The sequence below is a fragment of the Poecilia latipinna genome, unplaced genomic scaffold, assembly GCF_001443285.1.
Source record: "Poecilia latipinna isolate Pla-1442-1.1 unplaced genomic scaffold, P_latipinna-1.0 Scaffold1387, whole genome shotgun sequence".
Classification (NCBI taxonomy): domain Eukaryota; kingdom Metazoa; phylum Chordata; class Actinopteri; order Cyprinodontiformes; family Poeciliidae; genus Poecilia; species Poecilia latipinna.
In genome coordinates, this window is record NW_015114003.1 from 1 (window position 1) to 21,113 (window position 21,113).

Sequence of the window (21,113 nt, forward strand, 5' to 3'; positions counted from 1 at the left end):
ATATATATATATATATATACGTATATATATATATATATATATATATGTGTGTGTGTGTGTGTGTGTGTGTGTTTTTATGTTTTTACATATTTTTTAAAAACTGTCACTTTTAGCATAGCCACGACGTTGGCAGACAAGTTTTTCTGTAACGTTGTTTCTCCGCCATTAGCATATTTAGCATCGCTTACACAAGCATGACGCAAGAACTGACCAGTACAGTGTTGCGAGGGAACGCAAAAGTTTTGCTTGGGAACAGAAAAGGCGAAAAAAGTCCTCCATGTCCAGCAGGGAGGTTCCGTAAATTAGAAGTGGATTATCCATCCAGAAGGCTCCACATTGGGGACCGTCTGTGTTTACTGCTACATGTTTAGCAATGAGATGCTATTTTAGGCCTCAATAGCTTCGGCGATATTTCAACTTCTATTAGCACAACTTAAACACAACAAAAGTCTCTTTTATAGTTACATCACATCGTTTTTTGAAGTAAAAATTAACTCCCAGTGCAAAAAGAGAAGCAGTTTTTTTGTTGTTGTTGTGTGTGGATGCCACTTGTGCACCGGATTTATGGGTGTACCGGGAACACAATACAAAGGTTCCGGGTTGGGACTTCTGCTTAGGAAAAAAAGAAAATCTGATTGCGTAAAAATAGTGTTAAAATCAATCGAAATTAAAACGTTCAAAAAACTTATTTAAAAAAGCATCAAACTTTAAAAAGAAATTCTTACATTCAATTATCTTATTGTTCTTAAACTAATAAACAACCCTGATAGAGTGAAGTGTTTTATAGTTTTAACCCTTTTCTAGCTACATTTTCCTTTTTGTGGCTGACATTCTTAATGGCACTACCATAGTAGATTCTTTTAAAACATGGTTGATTTAGAATAAAAAGTGAGACTTCATGTTTTATTTCTGACTGTGGAATGAGTGTTTGGATGTCTGCGTTCCTTGAATGCTAAAGACATCTTTTGCCTGCATGTGTGAATGCTCTCATGTATAGTAATGTCTGCTAACAGGCAGAACAGCTGTCTGGCTTTGCCAAGGAAAACAGCCAGATGTTTCATAGCAGTAGATATAGGTTAGTGTACAGACACAGATGGACTCAGTGGGACTAATTCTCTGTTTCAGATATAAAAAGATAAAGAAAATAGTTTGTTTTCTCAGTTGACCAGCTGTAACAAAAAATAACGTCATGTTCTTGTTAACGAGAAATTTTAAAATAAAAATGTCTAAATTAATTTTTTTAAAAGTGTAGTTTTAATTAAAGCAATGTTAGCCCACCTGCTTCTTCTCTCTTATCTCAAGAGACTTGGTAAGTTTAGACTGTGATATTGGAAATGTGTGAATTGTAATTCAGTCCAATGCAAACACAGCAAGATGTTTTTTCACAATATATTAACTTTGTATAAAATATGAAAAAAAATAGAAAAAACTTTTCATGCTATTTCCTCTCAGCTGGAAATAATTCAGTAGAAGCAGTGTGTGTTGTTTTAATAAAACATGACTCAGTGGCCCCGAGACACTGACATTTATTAAGTTTGGTCCATTTCTCTCCTTGAAAGTGGGGTAAGGTCTGTGATGTTTCATGAACACACCCATTTCCCAGCTAAAACAGTGATGGACTACAAACTTCACCACATTTAATGAGATCTTAAGCGATAATAATCTGAAATGTACTTGTATTTAGCCCCCCTGAGTTGATTCTTTGAAGAACTGCCTTTCTTACAGGTGAAAGTCTCCCACTGTTGCACATCTAGAGATTAAAGCTTTTAGCTCAAGCCCAGTCAAATTGGAAGTTTTCAAGTCTTATGAGAAATTCTGAAAGGACTTTTGGTCTGAACTTTGACTAGGCCATTCAGGTGAATATGCTTAGATCTAAACTATTGACGCTCTGGATGTTTGATCGCTGTTAAAACCTCTGTCTCTTTCAAAAGTGCAGATATTAGCACTTGCTTTTAACAAAACTATTTTGAGAATTGTGTTGTGGCAGCAAATATATTACAACACAAAGTCCTCCTAAAATGTGTGGGGATGTGTTTCCTCGATGTTAACAGCAGTTATAAACGAGATATAATTTCAAGACCCAGAGCAGACGACCATTTTTATCACTAGTGACTAAAAACCTTACTACTACATAATCCTTTTTTTCATGGTTCAGTTTTGACAATGAAACATTTTCACTAACATTAGAAATTAGTCAAGAATAATCAAGTTACTGTTATGTTGAGAGCATCAAACTGGATTGCATCATGGCCTGTAACAGCTACACTTGTCATTAGTCTTTCTTTGATTTGAGCGACTCTTACGCTCAAACATGATCACTGTTTGTGTGATTTCTTTCTGTTGCACTGAAATATGCCACTTTGACTCTTCCAGCACATAGAGTGTATTATTATTCCTTGAATGAAAAATGAAAGGCTTCCACTATTTAGTGTGCTTGCAGAGATTAAATATGTCTCTCATTAGCTTTTGGATTTGAACATGTGCATCTTTCCTGTTCTCTCTTTGCACATGTTGTTGACATCCTTTCCCTGAGGGGTTGTATATTTCTTTTAATTCCAATGTAAGTCTTTTGGCATGAAAAATGAAAAGAGAAGATATTACATTATGTGAAGAGCAATATGATTTCAAATTACTTGCAGATGGAGATTGTGTTACTCCCTTGAAAGCCAATTAAAAAAGAGCAAAAGGAGTCCTTGGAGCATAGAAACATAAATCTTGATTTTGGAATATTAAGGGAACTTGCACAAAGGATCTGCTCTGTGGCAGATAATTTGGACACCTGCACTTGCTCATGTTTAGGCATCAAGTACGCTTTGCATCATGTGAGATCAGCACAACGAAGTGTGATTTTGAGGTAGATTATGTGTGAGGAACAGGATGTTTGTGTCACGATTCTGGGCTGTTTTGCTTTTCATCAGTGTTTGTATTTTGTTTTACTGTTTATTTCTGTTCAAGCTCGGTCAGTTCATTCATTTGTATTCAGTTCTCTGTTTATTCTTGCATTTTATTTAGACATTTCCTTATCCTTCTATCCTCTTCGTCTACCTCCCCCTCATCGCCTCTCTTGCTCATTAGCATACCTGTTTAGCCTCCGTGCACAACTGCAGCCTATTTCCAATTATCCACCTGTCCTTTGTCAAGTAATCAAGCTCCTCGGTATCTTCATACAGCAGGTGTGGTGCTCAATTCAGATTTTTTGCTGTAATCAGATTATTTATTTATTTATTTATTTATTTATTTATTTATTTATTTATTTATTTATTTATTTAACATCCTACTAACTAAATCCGACTGCAACGACATTTCTGTGTGAACTGTTCACGTCCGAAAGCGACCCGCATGCGCAGAAGAAGAACGTAGACGTCACATAGCAACACATTGTTTACGGAAGTAATACTGGATGGAGCCGTTTATGGATCGATTTTCACATTTATTTAGCAATGAGAGCCAACGGTATCTTTAAAAGATCACAACAAGAAGGAATCTAATAAAAAAGAAAGCACTATATTAGCATTTATCTTTAGTGAAGAATTATTTGCAACTTCTGTGCGGTCGGACCAGGACTTCCTTCATAAGTTCGTAATTAGAATTTTCAGCCATTGTTTATTTCTGGATCTATCGCAATCTTGCGTGTGCTTAAGACTGCCAGTTCCCGTGTCTTTGGATTCACTCATCCCATTCCACCAGGGGGCTCTCCAGTTTATTTCACACCAGTTTGAAGGGACTTAATGGCGAACCGGAAGTCGTCGTTATTTTGCCATCTGCCTACGTAAGCGAGATAAATTAATCTTTAAACCACTTCTTACTTGGATTTTTGAGCATTTCCCAACATGGTGAGTTGATGTTGAATGTTGTAAGCTTTTGAGAGATGTGTGTTTTGTTCTACATGTCGGTTTTGGCAAACTGGGTTAAAGCTAATGAAAATGCTAGTGGTTTCATGGCAGTGAGTCAACTGTATCAATAAAATATCTTAACAAGAAGGAATCTAATAAAATGAAAGCACAACTATTAGCAATTATCTTTACTGAAGATAATTGCTAAAGATTATCTTAGCACAAGAACCAGAACAATGCTGACTCTTGTTTATTGTTTATTGGGGTTTATATAGAGTTCAAGGACTAACTATGTGCTTTATAATTTGTTGGTTAAATCAAGAATAATTGGTGATGATATGCTCACATAGTTGAGGTTTAAATCTGTGATTTTAAGTTTGTGTTGGTTTGAATTATACAATGCTAAGTATTGCCATTTTTGCTTTGACTTTGTTCACAGTTTTCCCTATCAATACAAGAAAGTCTCTTCACCGACTTGTCTTGTAGCGGTTGTTTTTCTACGTAGCTGTTGCAAGTACGAAGCCAAACCAACCTCCATTAAAAAACAAAAAAACATGGGCAAAGTCTCAACAGTGCAAACATGACTCAGAAAAGCCAGTGCCCATGTAAATACTGGTAAAGCACACCTAATTTGAACAATTGCTTTGATTCCAAAAAAAAAAAAAAATCAAGCTGCAGTTTAGCAGACCTGTGGAAGCTCGGTACCTCATAGGTCATCTGTGATAGAGTTTCACAGCAGCAGATGGCAGTGCCAGCAGGCCAGGATGGTGCCAGTAGGTTACGCAATGGAATGATTCTTGTAAGACCTGACTGGAACACCACATGACACATGCATGTGCAGAAACACACTTCCCACACGTTCTTCTGTTTAAAAGTGAACCAGTGCATCGATAGTCAGTAATTCTGACGATCTGGAAAATGCTCCGACTTGCCATTTTGACTATTCAGTCCTCCTTGTCTTATCCCAGTAAATTGTATACTTTGAAGCATTATGGTCAAGTGACTGATAGTCTGAACCATTTCAGGAAGCTCAGGGTGAAGTGACACCCCAAGGCTGGCATGGCGATGGGAGCAGATGGATATATAGGTTCCCTATGGTCTGGCCTCTATTTCCTGGTCATCTCTGGGGCACGTGCGTCTGCCAGTAGGATGTGGGTCAGATTGGCAGTTATCTTTATCAAGATTATTGCCAGGAAAACCTGCCAACTTTATAAAACCAAACGGCAATCATTTGATTTATGAGAAAAGAAAACACCTTGGTTTTAACACACTGTAAATACTAAATATTACCAAATGTTTGTCTAGTTTTGAGTGCAAATATCTCAGTTCACTTGAAATAAGACAAACTTAACAGAAAAGTAACTTTTGGGTGAGATATACAAGCTTCTTTTAAGTCAATAATTCCTTCAGATCGATTAAAAACTACAATTCAAATGGCTTTTTTTTTTCCTCTTGGAAAAATCTGCCAGAGGAACTTGTGCTTTTTTAAAACCAATATTAAGGAAATATTGACCTGAACGAAGTAGGTCAATTTTAATCTAAGTTGTATTTGTTCTTTAATTGGATTTTTTTTTTTTAATTGTGCAGCCACACTGTAAATCAGCTTTTTGTTCAGTAAATATCACTCTAACAGCCTGACATAGTGTTTAGTGCTCAAAATCTTTGGCAAAACACACAGTAGCTGAATAATATTTTCTTCCTCTAACTGCTGAAATGTTCCCATACTGAGATGCAGACAGTTAATGCTGTTGCTTGTAGGAAAGTCATTTCTGGCTGTTTTTAATTGGTGTAATCATCTAATTTTCTTGAATGACCATTTGAATGTAATTCAATGTAATTGCAATGGGCACTTCAGGAGAGGGGAGAGTACAAACATGCAACTTTTGTTTAAAACTAAGAAAACATTAATAAAATGTTGTGCATAATCTAGAATAGTAATCTAGATGGACCAAAAATGGACACTTATTTTTGGTGAACTTTTCCATTGTAAATCAACCAGTGGCAGTTTGCAACCTGGAGGTGGAGGTTCTGGTTTCAGCCGCAGGGGACAGCTTTGAGATGGGAGAGGGGTCCATGTCAGCACCCACTGCTCGTTAGTGGATGAGTAACATGGCTGTCCAAAAAGTCTTCAGTAACAACAGGAAAAGTTGTTGCTTGTCACCATATAGTGACAAAGTTGCTAAGTTAGCTACAGTGGGCTGTCGCTTTAGTCTGTGAAATTTAAGCAGTTAAAGTTGCAGTATGTAACTTTTATAAAAAATATATTTCTTGTGTCGTGACAGAATGGCATGAGACAAATAATCGGTGAAAAAAATCGAGCTCCTCGGGCTTCTGCCAGTTCTCCCAGTGCCAACGAGAAGCAACCAATTAGAGCCAGGAGGCGGGACTTAGCGCTTTCAATCACTAACTGTGGTACGCTACAGCTTCTTCCTGCTAGCAGAGCCTGTCATGAATGCTCAGGCCAGTTATCACAGCCACTGATGACGGCAGATAAACAGTTCTCCTGTGATTGTAAGTTGTTTCTCCACCATCATTGAACAGTGAATAAACAAGGTTGATTGACCCTCCTCCTGCCTCTGATTGGTTGTCTTTGGTCAGGAGCGGTGCATTTCTGCAGATGGTTCAGGGAAAATGTGGAGGATATTGATCTTTTCACAGATTATCTCACTGATATTACACTGTCACCAAATGATGAGTTTTCACAAATATATATAAAACATTGTTTTTAATAAAAGTTGCACGCTGCAGCTTTAGGTTGAGATTCAGCCATAAGTTTGATATGGTGAGTAACAAAAGTTTTTGCAAACGTCCCTAAATTTGCAAAAACAAAACAATTATAAAGTCTGATGAATGTGAAAAGATGTTCAATATTTAATTTTAAGAAGTACTTATGAAATGCAGAGGTAGGTATTTATTAATATTTAACAGTTTAATTGATTTTATCAATGCATTCCAGCACAACCGGCCCTTTGTGGATATTCATGATCTTAATATTTCCCAAAATAAATTTGACACGCTGGATCTAAAACATGCTGTCTAGCTCTTTTCCTGACTTTAGTTATATTGTTACTTAGAAAAATGAGCTCATGGTTCCAGGACAGGTTGTGCTTTGCCATTTATTTCAGTAATTAAATGGCAATTAGGATTAGTTTCATCACTTATTTTATCAAAGCATTTGTTGTTTTAAAAATAAAAAGTACAAATAAGTTGTCTTATGAAGGCTTATTCACTTTGCAAGGCTCAGTTCACTGGGACCTGTGTGAAGCAACTCTGTGGTACCTTATCAAATTTTCAGTGGATATTCACCGTCTTCCTCTTGTACCTTGTTTCTCTGATGTTGACGATGCTTTTACAAAAGGCAGGAGAAGTTAATGCAGTCTTGTTGTTCTTGATTACCAGGTGATTTCAGCAACGCCGGCGAGAATCATGCCTGAAATATTCATCAAACAAATTCAGAACCGTAACCGGTGGGATTATATATAAAAAGACTGTTACACGCCAGTAAGCTGAAAGTTTTATCTTTTATTTTATTATGCTTATTTCGCAGAAGATCCCTGCTGCGTTTGTAGTACCTGCCTCTTTTAAGCTCAGAGACGCCGTGCTGGTGAATGTGTGTTTTGTTTTGTTGGTGCGCTGGTACACTGTAAAACTTTAGAGCCGCATTTAGTTGTGTCTACTTCCTTCTGGTGTTCAAGTCAAATAAATGTATCCAGTTATAGGTTTTGAACCTAAATGTGATTTTGTGAAAGATAAACTTACAGCAGTAAGTTGTGTTAACTTCTTATTAATTTAGTCAAACCTCCAAGAGTTGAATAAACTGAGTTTTTAGGTTTGCACTTACAAAACTGAAAGAAGAGAAAGACAGGAGTGGGAGCTATTTCCCAGAATGCTTAGCGGCATGTTTCTGTCTCCTGAGGTGGAAGTGCGTTACGTTGATCTGACTCTGGTGTTTTATTAAGGCAAATGTTCATTTTAATGCAATTCTCAGTCAGCAAAGCTTGAGGATAATGTCCTGATCTCACTAAATGTTTCTGAGCTGAATTTATTGGGATGTTTAATAAAATTCATCATCAGATCAGAAATTTAGTTCAAACAAGAATTTAAATTATTCTAAAGTAAAATCAGTATTTATTTTAACTTGATATTGTGAGTAAAATAATAGAGAAATGTGGCTCTTTAACTGGGTGAGGACAGATTTGTAAAATAATTACTTGGTTTAAGTTGCAGCATTAAGTTAAAACTCACAATTCAGGATTAATGAAGTTAAAAAACAGTTTAGTCATCTTGTCTCTTGTTGTTAAATCAACTTCATGAACTTTAATTTCTGACTTAAAACCAAAACAATTTTCTTGTCGACTCAAACTGCATTTTCAAGGCAGCAGGTGGACTTTCATTTTCAAGTTTAACCACCTGTAAATGTTTTGCAGTGCAGTTTGTGCCCTAATGTTACTCATGGTGGATCCAGAGAAGTGTAGAAAGCCCCCGGCCCATCAATAGTTGAGCAGCAGCATGGTTGTGTGTGTCTGTAATGAGGCTTACCGCATCTCTTCATCAATATTATATGCTGGCTTTGGGCCAAGCGGTGAGCGCCGTGTTCTGCTATAAAGTGTGTGGGTCTGAGTGTTATGCATACAGTGTGATGAGGATTTTGCAGAACTTCACTTCAAACCTCTTACAGATGTGCAAATACATCATCATGCTGGAATGCGGTCTCATCTTGATTGCCTTTTGCATCTCTGACCCTTTTAGTAACTAAAATTGCTAATTATATATTCAGAAAGATCAGAAGCTTAGATTAAAAGCTTTGGTCTTTTTTTTAAATGCTAAAATAAGAAATTGTTTAGTTTTTTCCACATGAAACTGCAGAATACACAATTTTTCCCAGAACTGATTTCTATTTTCGTGTGTTTGTGTCGTTGATTTGCAAACCAAACGTTTCTTACGCAGGAAACGTCCTAAATTCAGTCCAGATGTCTCCCTGATCCGCTTCAAACCTTACGCTTGTGTTGTTTGCACATCAACGGTAAACGGTGTAAACAAACGCGTTCTCCATCACACTGAACCTTAATGCTCTCTGAATGAGACGCTCAGTAGTAAATTTCAGCCTCATTCCTCCCTCATGGCTCCTCATCCCCTTCGGCCAAAGCGAACAGCTCTCAAAAAATGAAGTATGGACGAGAATGTTAACGGCTAGCATCAAAGGCCCTTTTTCTGAAACGTGTGTGTGTGTGTGTGAGCGTAAAGTACCCCCACAGGTGATTGGATCTGATCCCATCTCATCTGATTGGCTCATCTGTCTGATGCGTTACACAGGCGAGTGAGAGTGCGGCAGGGTGGGGGTTGTTGGAGGCCAGGCTAAATAATTTAGATCTTGGATTTGTATTGATCAGGTAGCGCGGTTCTCCTCGGGCGGCTCCGCTACGCCGTATCTTCCTGCTCTTGTTTTTCAGCGGTAACCTTCTGGCCCCAGCTTTACCTTCTCCTTTTTTTAGTCCCAACCCCCCCTACCCTTCTCCAACCTGCTCACCAGCCCGCCTTCAGGTGCATTTCTGCAAGGGAAAATGATTCCCTCATTTACCCCTGGAAGAACATTATGAACATGGGCTGATTTGCATTACAGAGCCAGGTTTTTATTTATTTTTTTCAGTATCTTTTTGGAGTAATGGAGGGTGTGTAACCTTGGTGATGCAGGTCAGTGGAATTGCAGAAATTAGCATTTTGGCTGCTCCAAGTTTAATGCATTACTCTATTAAATACAGTACAATGTCACGGCCTTGGATCAATACTGCAGAATGCAATTACTAATGAAACATGTCTCAGCTTAACATTTAATGGATTTGTTGAATAGGTAATGTGCTTGGAGGGGAAATGAAAAGCATGTTATGTTTGTTATCATATAAAGATGAAACTTATTCACGTAAATTAGATTTATTTTTGCAGTTTGTGGTTGATGCAGATGTTCAGTCAGAAACAAGGAATTGATAAAATATTTTTCAGCTGTTTTTATTTAATCTGTATTATATTTTAAGCTTTTACTGATTCTTGTTCAAGTTGCTGAGGGACTTATTTTCACAGACTTACTCTTGATATTTTTTTGTTGCATTTTTCCAGCCTTAAATTTTATTTCCAAAAAGTCGGAGTTGATGTTTAGATTCTCCAATCTGGCTGTAGTTTCATTTTTATCTAATTTTCTTGCGTTACGATGACCAGTATCATGTGTCGGACCAGCACAAAGCAGTGCATGCTTGTAAAAGTGATGGAAAATGATACAAGGTTTTGTCTTTTCTCTGTCAGTAATGTAAAAAGTGTTATGGAGTACATCTCTGCCAAGTGTGTACATCCAGAGAATGCAAAATGTTTCCCGTTCTAACTTACGGAAGAGCTCAAGCTTATTCAGATGAGATGGAGAGAAACTGTGATCATCCATTTTCAGATAAGCTGATATTTTAGCTGTGGATTTGACTGGGCCATTCCCTTGTAGCACCATCTGGTTGGATGTTTCAGACCATCGTCAGAAGGTGAACATCCCCTACAACTTTACATTTCATGGATTTGTTGGATATGTTTGTCAGCATTATAGAAATTGGTGAATTTTGAAAAGCTGCAATTGAAACACTTTTATTGCCTCACACGAGTCATGTGATCGACAACCGGATGTTACTACTGGTGGAAACGATGAAGAAGATGGCAGGAAGTGGTAGGAGGACGATGACGCAGGTTGTTTTTAATTACTTATCATGTGAACAAACTTATTCAGATATGACTTTTAATCATGTTTCTGATTTAAGGGAAAAATTGCAATTGCAAAATTGTGTTTATTCGACATGAGTGGATTTTGACAGTTTTGCACACGTTTGTAATGGAAATGCAGCTACTGTTGTGGTAAAAAAAAATGGCTCTATGTGCCTGGAAAATGCATAATACATAATACTACCTTTCATCTTCATGGCTGGTTTAAGGGTTTTTATGTTTTGACTCCATTTCAGGGGCTTCAAACTCATTTTTGTTTTTGGACCAAATCAAGATCATGAATGCTCTGAAAGGGCCGGTTGTGCTAAAATGTATTTATAAAACCTGTTTACAAACTGTTAAAATATCAATGAATTCTTAAACTTAAATAATATTATTGAACATCTTTTCAGTCCCTCCAGGATTTTGTTTGTTGTACTGACTTGGAAATATTTGCACTTTTTTACGACGATAAATGCAACTGTTTAATACTCACTGTAAAGATCATTGACTGTATTCTGACATCAATTAAATCTGAGGCAGATGTTTAGTAGAAGCAATAAAGTTTTTGAGAAAAATCTGCAACAAACTCCCAATGATGTATTAGCGCAAAAAAGTGCAGAGATTTGTTGATTTTGCGTAAATTTCCACAATAATTCTCAAAACTGGAAGGACTGATTGATACGATTTGGCAGTAAACAGATAAAAACTGCATTGATTTGATTGAAAATATAATATTTAAGCACATTTAGTGTTCTGTCTAGAATCTAGAGGGCCACATAAAATGCTATGGCGGGCCGGATTTGGCCCACTAGCCTTGAGTTTGACACATGTGCTCTATCTGCTAAAATTTAATTTGATGCTGAAACTAAATAAAGATGGCAGCCAAAATATGTCTGTTGGCTGCATGTTTAGGTTCTAGTTGGGTTGAGGGTGTGTAAAATAAAGTGTTGAGTTTTAAATGTGACTTATGAGTTTAAGGATTGTGACAGAACAGGAAATGTCTGGATGCAATAAAGACGGTAATGGGATGAATTATTGAGGCTTTGATATGGATGAGAGCCTGGGAGAGGGAGATGGCCGAACGCCGCAGACGGGGTGTAACGCGTCCAACGTACACAAAATCACAGGGAACACACACATTCAGACACACTGTAAAACATTAGAGCCGCATGTAGTTGTGTCTACTGTCTTCTACTCTTTAAGTCAAATAAATTTATCCAGTTTCAGATTTTGAACCTAAATGTGAATTTGTGAAAGATAAACTTACAGCAGTAAGTTGTGTTAACTTCTTAGTTTTTAGGTTTGCACTTAAAAAACTGAAAGAAGAGAAAGACAGGAGTGGGAGCTATTTCCCAGAATGCTTAGCGGCATATTTCTGTCTCCTGAGGTGGAAGTGCGTTACGTTGATCTGACTCTGGTGTTTTATTAAGGCAAATGTTCATTTTAATGCAATTCTCAGTCAGCAAAGCTTGAGGATAATGTCCTGATCTCACTAAATGTTTCTGAGCTGAATTCATTGGGATGTTTAATAAAATTCATCATCAGATCAGAACTTTTGTTCAAACAAGAATTTAAATTATTCTAAAGTAAAATCAGTATTTATTTTAACTTGAGTAAAATAACAGAGAAATGTGGCTCTTTAACCAGGTGAGGCCAGTTTTTATTGATTAATGAAGATAAAAAACAAAGTTTAGTCAACTCGTCTCTTGTTGTTAAATCAACTTCATGAACTTTAATTTCTGACTTAAAATCAAACCAATTTTCTTGTCGACTTAAATTGCATTTTCAAGGCAGCAGGTGGACTTTCATTGTCAAGTTAAAGCACCTGTAAATGTTTTACAGTGCACACACATGGTTCGGTCCTGGCTGTGTTGTGGGACACGTCTCCCAGTCAGATGGACCCACCAGGAATCCGCTCTGCCCATGAAAACACACCAAGCCCAGAAGAACGAGCGTCCTGGGACTAAACTGATTATGTTTCTATTCATACTAAAAGAAAAACACATTAACACTGTGAGGTGTCTCCTATTCTCTTCATTACTTCTCAGTAAGCGCGGGGATCCCAGGGTCAGGAAGTATCAAGACCTCCATGTTTCACTGCAGCAAAGCGTTTTGCTCCTCTGTGTGCAGAGCTGTTTTTCTGGAGGGGGAACGTCAGACGGTTCCCCTGAGCTCTGCGCCGTCTGACTGGAAGCGGTCCAGTAGCCGGTCTCCCTCTTTTTCCAGAGTTAAAGCCGACTCTGTGGGCCTGTCACTGCAGGCTTTTGCTTACCAGACAAATCAATGGTTAACTTTCTACAGGATGCACAGGGCTGTAGATGCGTTCAGCTTGATGCGCTTTCAGGTTTTCCGCTGTCCGAGGAGAGCAAAGCTGTTCGGGTTACAGCCAATTAGCTCATCAGTTTTCTCTAATGCGTATGTCGATAGGGACAAGTCTTGTTAAAAGAGGGGTTATTTGTGAATCTACATTTCTGTGTCATTGAATTACCATTTGTTTCAGTAAATTATTAGTTTCATTGTTCAGGTTCATGTCAGCAAATTTGAAAATGTTTGTTTAGTCGTTTCAGTGATTTACTTCAAAGGTGAAAGTTGTTACACTGCAAAAACATATTTTACTAAGTAGTTTTGGTCTAGTTTTCTGTGCAAATATCCTAGCACACTTGAAATAAGAAACTTAACTTGGAAGAAACGTTTCAGTAAAATATGGGAGCTGGTTTTAAGTCAATCATTCCTTAATATTGAAGAAAAAATACTTGTTCCACTGGCAGATTATTGCACTTATAAATGTGTGCCGCCTAACACGTGATCAACATTTTACCTCTTTGTGCTTCGATGAGGCATGAATCTTCCCTTCAGCTTTTTAAAGAAACCTTCCTCCCTTCTGTTTCTTCAGTCTCCATCTCTACCAGTGTCCCCTTCGATGGTCTGCTGGTGACTGGCCTCTACACATCCACCCCAGTCCAGTCTGCTCCCATTCCTGCCCCCGCTGCTTTCGGCTTTGGTAAGTTACGTTTATGCTCATGGTAGAAGGTCCTTGTTGCTTATTGTTGTTGTTGTTGTTTACATCTGCTCCTTTCTGGAGGGCAAAAAAGACGAGTCTTTTACTTGCCATCCATGGCCGCGTTAACTAAATGAAACCTGGAGATGGAGGTGTTATTAATTTAGTGCGGTGTGCCAGAGCAAAGGGGAAAGTCATGCAGAAAAAAACGATGAACGACTTGAAACTACTTGCATTCTTCTTTTCCTTATACCACACACACACACACACAGACCCGTTGCCATGGCAATTGACTGACAACAGCTCCACTAGCTGACCAAGTAGAGATCATGTTGAAATGTGTCAGGATTTAACACCAAAAAACACGATAACATTTCTCACACAGAGTACTAGAAAACTAGACATGAGAAAAAAGTCAGAATTTTTTTAATCATCTCAGAAATTTTCTGGAAAAGTCATAAAAATGTCAGACTTTTGAATTTTAAAATTTCAAGCTTTTTTTTTCTAGAAAATTTCTGAAGTGAATCAAAAAATATGTCTGAGTTTTTTTTTTTTCTGTCTACAATATTCAGTTGTAAAGAGCAGAACATTTAGTCCTTTACAGTTTTGTGTTTTCAGGCTTGATGTTTATTTTGCAATTATCAATAGGTGATTTATCTGAGCAAAGCGGTGGTTGACTAGCTAATTTAAACTCCTGCTCTATTGATCTGTCAGATAGTGTTTTGTGTGGCGCCTTATTTCTTCCAAATCAACCAAAACACGCCAATTCAGCAGCACAGCTACATGTTAAAGTTGGCAAAGTCAAGCTAGCATGCAAGCTACGTTCATCTCACTCGCCATGTTTCTTTCTTTATAAGACGTTTTACTGACCTGTGAAATGTGATACTTTTGGACTTTCTTATCTAGTTATTGTACTGTTGATAATTATTAGCAAAATAATGCATCCTTTCTTATATATATATCACATGTACATTTAAAATTTAGCATGTTATGCTGTCAACTTGATGGCTAGTTAAAATAAGTGAGAAGTTTTAACGTTTCTATAAGGAAAACAAAACTATTGCACTCAAAATATAGAGAAAGAGGTTTTAAATGAGTATGTGTTATGTTGCTCCCAGAATGTTGAATGATGGAAGAATTTCGCCACATATGCTTTTTTTCATGTTTTTAAATAAAATACAAACTGAATATGACATAAATGTAAACTGAACACAAACAGACCAGTAAGGTTGGGGAAAAGTCTAACAGGAGACGCGGTTCCTTCGACTTGTTGGAAAATGTTCTTTGGGCAGGTTTGTCTGCAATTGGTTTCCACAAAAGAAAAGCATAACAACCGTTTCCAGGAGACAATTTAGTGGATGTGAAATGTTATTTTCAGGGATTGTCTCTGTGCAAACAATTTCCTGCATCCATTATCTACTTCTTCTCCCATCGGTGGGTTTATCATTTTATTTGGTCTTAGTTTTGCTTTTTTTTTTTTGCCTGTTTTTCTCACAGCAAAAACAAAAAAAAAAAATTAGATTTGTTTTGTAAATTCAGCCTAATTATATGAAGAGGTGGCTGAGTAAAATGGAGTTTCTTTCTAGGAACACAGTGGCCTCATTTAAGGAGCAGTTTGGCCAAAAACTTGCCTAAAAACCTCGGTTTGGTTGAAGTGAACTCTGGTGCGGATCGAATGCATACATGGATGCCGAAAAGAGAAATCCTACAATTGCTAAAATCCACATAGACTTTGATGTAAACCAGAATGCATTTGGTGTGAACGCACCATTAGCGTTCAAAAACAGAGCTAACTCTAGTGTTTAAACATAATGCCAACAATATTTTGATTGTTCCCTGCTTTTGACCAAATTGGTTCTTTCCTCTGCACTTCAGGACAACCCATAATGAATCATTTGTGCAGCACAGCAAAGATTTATTTTAATTTTCCGTCGACATTTTTAATCGCACTCATCACTACATCTCACCCTCAAGCTGCAAAGCCTGCTAACGCTCACATAAGTCGGCGGATTCGGGGTTTCGACTCCATCTCTTGGCGGCTCAGAGACATAAAAGTGGAGACGGACACAATAACGCTCCTCTCAGAAAACACAGGAAAAATGCTCAGCTTGAAGTGTTTAGTGAGAGGCTACTTTAGATGTGGTGCGTCCTGACAGATCCCCTTCTGCACTGGGTGGGGTCTTGCTGGTGTAGCTGCACAGGAATCCTCAGAGAGGCCCGGCTCGGAGCTGGTGCCCAGTGCACTCGCTCATCCTGACTACCTCCAGTGTTCCTCAGACGCTGACTTCACCCTGGCCCGTCCGCTCTGCCTTCTTGGCAGTTCTGCTTACTGGGGTGGCATCCAAGCATGAATTGCGTCACCTTCTCTACACACTAATGACTAGAAAATTTAGAAATACTGCTGCATAATGTTGCTGCTTGTGGAAGGAACTGTTAGGCTCCAGTATTTGATCAAAGCCTGGAAAACCTCAAGTTTGAGTTTGTGCAATCTGCCACGCCGTGCAGTCAGTTTCTTTCTTACTGCATTTTCTACCAGTGGGATCTTTAGGCAAATATAAAGACGGTGTAGAATCTGCTTTATTTACAATTCTGAAATTGATAACCACACTGTAAAAACACAAAATCCTACCAAATATTTTAGTTTCTAGAGCAAATATCGCAGTACATTGAATTTAAGACAAACTAACTCACGAGTAACTTTTCAGCAAGAGTTTAAGTAAATAATTCTGTGAGTCTGATGAAAAAGTAGGAGCTTCACTATCAGATAGTTTTTTGATTATAACAAGATGTTTTCTCCAGGTAAAAGTGAAATAATCTGCCAGTGGAACTTGTCGTTTTTACAGTCAGCATTAAGCAATTGTTGACTTGAAACAAGATTTTATATCTTCCTGAAAAGTTACTTTAGTTTTGTCTTATTTCAAGTGAACTACGTAGGATTTTTGCAGCAGAAACTGCAGGAAACTATTTGGTAAGTCTCGAATTTGGGGAATCCTCAAATTTAATTTACCTCATCAATGAGCTTCTACACTGCAAAAACACAAAATCTTAGCAAGTATTTTTGTCTAGTGCAAATATCTTAGTTCAGTTGAATTCACTGACTTACAAGTAACTTTTTTAGCAAGATTTAAGTTTGTTTTGAATAAATTTATCCAGTTTCAGATTTTGAACCTAAATGTGTTGTGTTAACTTTTTATTAATTTAGTCACCAAGAGTTGAATAAACTGAGTTTTTAGGTTTGCACTTAAAAAACTGAAAGAAGAAAAAGTGGGAGCTATTTCCCAGAATGCTTAGCGGCATGTTTCTGTCTCCTGAGATGGAAGTGCGTTACGTTGATCTGACTCTGGTGTTTTATTAAGGCAAATGTTCATTTTAATGCAATTCTCAGTCAGCAAAGCTTGAGGATAATGTCCTGATCACACTAAATGTTTCTGAGCTGAATTCATTGGGATGTTTAATAAAATTCATCATCAGATCAGAAATTTTGTTCAAACAAGAATTTAAATTATTCTATAGTAAAATCAGTATTTATTTTAACTTGATGTTGTGAGTAAAATAATATAGAAATGTGGCTCTTTAACCAGGAGAGGAAAGCTTTTAGTTAAAACTCACAATTCAAGATTAATGAAGTTAAAAAACAGTTTAGACAACTTGTCTCTTGTTGTTAAATCAACTTCATGAACTTTAATTTCCGAGTTGAAACCAAAACAATTTTCTTGTCGACTTAATTTGCATTTTCAAGACAGCAGGTGGACTTTCATTTTCAGGTTAAACCAAATGTAAATGTTTTACAGTGTGTGGCAAAATGTTTGGACACTCCTGACCTAAAACTAACTCTTATTTCTTGCTAAATTAGTCTTGTCTTTGCACTGGAAATATCTCCTACATTGTGTTTTTGCAGCGTAGAAGCTAATGATGTTACTCTGTTGGATCAAAACAGGCTGAGACTAATGAAGTAGAAGAGTTTAAGAATAAGATTGAGTGTTGAGCAGATCAACAGGAGGATCACCGTTCCCCATGAGGGCTGAGGAGTTGAGACGGGGTGCGTCTTTAATTCTTCTGAATGGAGCCAGTTAACACATGAACATAAAAAAAAAAATAAAAAATACTAATTCCCTCCTACTCGAAACACACGCACACTCCCAGTGTGTGGTTTAGGAAACATGTGGTCAGCAGATGTATCAGTGCAATATTTAATGTGCGCTCACAAAACGGCTAAAATTAAACCTCTTATGATCATCGGAGGGGAAAATAAACCAGCATTTATTGGATGTCCAGGAATGTTTTTGTGTTTTGCACCTCGTTACCTTTGTAGCAGATTTTTCCCCTGGTGAGACCAACACAGCTTTCACTGTAAATACTCCAATTATTATTAACTTTTAAATGGTGATTGACTATCTTCTAGACCTGAAACTAATATCACTTACTGTCATGAAGACACAGAGAGTGGTGTCAAACATAAGGTCCGCGGGCCACGTTTTGCCCACCATAGACTGTTTTTGTGGCCCTCTGACATCAGTCAATCCCTCTGTTTTATTGTGGAAATTCACGCAAACTTAACCGATCCCTGTGTTTTTTTCTTTTTGGGGTATTTTTGCACTGATGCTGCATAGGCCTGTCACAATAACCAATAAATCAATTAATCGCCTTAGAAATTAAAGCGAGCGCAATAATTTCTATTTGCATGATTTATCATTTTTCTCTTGCTACCAAAAACTGGATGATAAAATTCTTCAGTCTGGTCTCAGCGAATTGAAGGATAATTTTGTTTACAGAGACTTTGTTTTATTTGTTGTTTTTCTTGTTTTGTTTGTTTATTTTTGACATTTTAAATGTCTTCCAGTTCCAAATGTGTTCACCGTTTGCTAGAATTTAAAGTTTATTGATCTTTAAGAATGTGTTCTTGCATTATGCCATTTTCTCTATATTACTTAAAAATGAAAAACAACAATATTATCGTTTATCGCAAAGACTTCTGGGACAATTTGTTATCCTAACAGACCAAACAGTCATAAAGCCTCCTTTATGTTCATGACATTGTCAGTTTTATGCACAAGTAAAGTGTTAAACATTTTTTTCATGTCATAAATAAATACTTTATCAATATTAAGTAATTATTGACTTAAAAGAAGCTCCTAAGTCACTTCTAAGTTATTTGTCTTATTTCAAGTGAACTAGGATATTTGCTGTAGAAACTGAACTGTGTGTAGCTGCTTTGTGTTTAGATTTGTTTTGTATGGTTGTGTGTTTTGCTGTTTTTCCCTTTGGTAAATTTAGCCCCTCCAGTGTTTAGTCACAAAGAGACAATGACATGCAGACAGAAGGCATCAGTTTAGATTTTTCCTATCCCTCAACAGCCACGCATGTCTCAACACTTTAATAAAAAATGTTTTGTTTTGACTTTTACTGCGTCGTCAGATCTCAACGCCCACTCGTTATTAAATTAGTCGGTGTGTGGCCAAAGCTGCGGCAGCCACTAAGGTATTCAAAGGAATGCCATTTCTGTGGGTTTTGGGCTGAACTGCGGCTGCAGCTCGGTCCTCCTCTGCCGTCAGTCAGCAGATCACACATTTGCCGCTGGTTGGCTAACCTCAGGACCTTTATGATACTATAATTGCTCTGTTATGGCTAGTGAGACAAACTGGAGCTAAAAACAATGTTCTTTGTTTGGATCGGTGCCCACTCGGAGCACAGGGGTATAAACTGCTTGTATAAAAATACCCGTTGGTCCTTGAGGCTGGGTCCGTCTGCAGTGTTTTTGTCTGTGTCCTGGTGCCAGGCGTTGAGTTTTATTTTGAAATTTATTATTATAATTCACACTTTTTAGCTAAAGTAGGCTGCGTGGTTTCATTTCAGGCTGGTGGGTGGTAAAGTTTGTCAATTCGGTTATTCACTACCGACCTGTTCAGGGTAATTTTGACATGAAAGTTGCAAACTTCATAGGTGTAAATGCATGGGGACGTCTGTATCTGCTGCCAGCGAAGCAATATGAATCTGAACTGACTCAGCAGCCTGAGAATTGGACCCTCTCCATGCTCTTGTTTCTCCTCCAAAAAAAAAACTTTTTCAACTTAGACGACTTTCTTTCCAATCCCTCCAGGCTTTAGGGAACTCGAACTGAGATCTGGAAAGATTTCAGACTGAAAGCGACGGCTTTTCTTACCCTAATAATCGGTTTAGCTATCAAAACAAAAGGCTTGCTTTCATCTGCCACAAGGGAAATAATGAAGTGATGCATTGAGACTCATAGACCAATGTTTAAATGTCTAAATGGAAAGAATTGTCACGTTTGGCCTGATTTGTGTTTCTCCCCTAACAGCTAAATGTTTCCCTTCTCATCATTATCCATTCAAACACAAAAACAGAACAAGTATTCATTCTACATGTCTTCAGCTATGTTATAATTACATTGATGTAGGAGCACTTAAAGGAAAGAGGGGCTTTGGAAAAAACCGCCAACAGAGAATTGACAAAGTGTGTGCACTGTAAAACATTTACAGGTGGTTTAACCTGAAAATGAAAGTCCATCTACTGCATTGAAAATGTAATTTAAGTCACAAGAAAATAGTTTTGGTTTAAACTAAGAAATTAAAGTTCATGAAGTTGATTTGACAACAAGAGACAAGTTGTCTAAACTTTGTTTTTAAAGTTCATTAATCTTGAATTGTGAGTTTTAACTAAAATCTGCCCTCACAAGTTAAAGAGCCACATTTCTATATTATTTTACTCACAATATCAAGTTAAAATAAATACTGATTTTACTTTAGAATAATTTAAATTCTTGTTTCAAACTGCAGGAGCAAAATTTCTGATCTGATGATGAATTTTATTAAACATCCCGATGAATTCAGCTCAGAAACATTTAGTGTGATCAGGACATTATCCTCAAGCTTTGCTGACTGAGAATCGCATTAAAATGAACATTTGCCTTAATAAAACACCAGAGTCAGATCAACGTAACGCACTTCCACCTCAGGAGACAGAAACATGCCGCTAAGCATTCTGGGAAATAGTTCCCACTCCTGTCTTTCTCTTCTTTCAGTTTTTTAAGTGCAAACCTAAAAACTAAGAAGTTAACACAACTTACTGCTGTAAGTTTATCTTTCACAAACTCACATTTAGGTTCAAAACCTAAAACTGGATAAATTTATTTGACTTACAGAGTAGAAGAGAGTAGACACAACTAAATGTGGCTCTAATGTTTTACAGTGTTTGTGTAGAGGAATAAGGCGGGGAAAAATGACCCAAACATGCATGAAAAATGGCAAACGGCTCGTACGATGAAGGTCCGACAGAATGTGTTTGGTATAGAGGAGCGGAGGAAGATGAAGGGATGGCATTCCATCACTTCCTCTGACGGAGTGGCTGATTACTGCTGCCTCGCCAATGCTGAGCTGCTGAGAAACCGGTCAGTGATGGATAGCTCGTTTGGTTGGGTGATGTTTATTTTGTCGTTAATTTGCATATTTGTATGTATTTGTTGAGTCGTTGGCTTCTGCTGGTGAGGTTCAGTCCCCCCCCCCCCCCCCCCCCCCCCCCCTTTGGCAAGTTTT

At 37.5% G+C, this 21,113-nt stretch overlaps 1 protein-coding gene across 1 annotated transcript in view; it reads left to right on the plus strand.

Annotated features, from left to right (window-relative positions):
* Positions 1-13,458: 13,458 nt before the first annotated feature.
* reln (reelin) overlaps positions 13,459-21,113 on the plus strand; it is a gene marked incomplete at its 5' end in the record, with an annotated part of 132,580 nt that continues 124,925 nt past the window's right edge. The window contains one exon of the mRNA XM_015056507.1: positions 13,459-13,566. Within this exon, the coding sequence (XP_014911993.1) occupies positions 13,459-13,566 (108 nt within the window). The remainder of the gene's footprint in view (positions 13,567-21,113) is intronic.